Raw genomic sequence first — 472 nt, 5'->3', positions numbered from 1 at the left:
TGGCTCTTTGCCCCTGCAGTCACAGGCTCCCTCGTCCTGGAGACTGGAGATGGTCGAGCATTTGGCGATGGACCTCTCTTGCCCATTCCTCTTTGCTGGAGCAGTGGGGGGACAAGCCTGTGGGATTGACAGCAAGAGGAGGAAGGGGGTCCCCACTGCGCAGGCTGGGACAGTGTAGCCCGGGACGGCGGTCTCTCCATTAAAAACTCCTTGTCCTCCTCTCCGCAGGTTTTGCGACTCTCCCACCAGCGACCTGGAGATGCGCAATGGCCGAGGCAGGGGTAAACGCATGCGCCCCAACAGCAACACGCCCGTCAATGAGACGGCCGCCGCCTCGGACAGCAAAGGGACCAGCAACAGCAGCAAGACCCGGGCGGGAGCCAACAGCAAAGGGCGCCGGGGAAGCCAGAACTCCTCGGACCACCGCACGCCGCCCGGCGGCACGGCGGAGGATGTGAGGGCCGCGCGCTGC

General features: G+C 64.8%; 1 protein-coding gene across 1 annotated transcript in view; it reads left to right on the top strand.

Moving 5' to 3' along the window:
* The window catches only part of ZNF609 (zinc finger protein 609), a 15,100-nt gene that overhangs the window by 11,442 nt on the left and 3,186 nt on the right, over window positions 1-472 (top strand). The window contains exon 3 of the mRNA XM_009574452.1: window positions 229-460. Coding sequence (XP_009572747.1) covers window positions 229-460 — 232 coding nt within the window. The remainder of the gene's footprint in view (window positions 1-228; window positions 461-472) is intronic.

This window comes from Fulmarus glacialis, unplaced genomic scaffold (assembly GCF_000690835.1).
Source record: "Fulmarus glacialis isolate BGI_N327 unplaced genomic scaffold, ASM69083v1 scaffold15300, whole genome shotgun sequence".
Taxonomy (NCBI): Eukaryota; Metazoa; Chordata; class Aves; order Procellariiformes; family Procellariidae; genus Fulmarus; species Fulmarus glacialis.
This window is presented reverse-complemented; position numbering and strand designations above follow the sequence as displayed.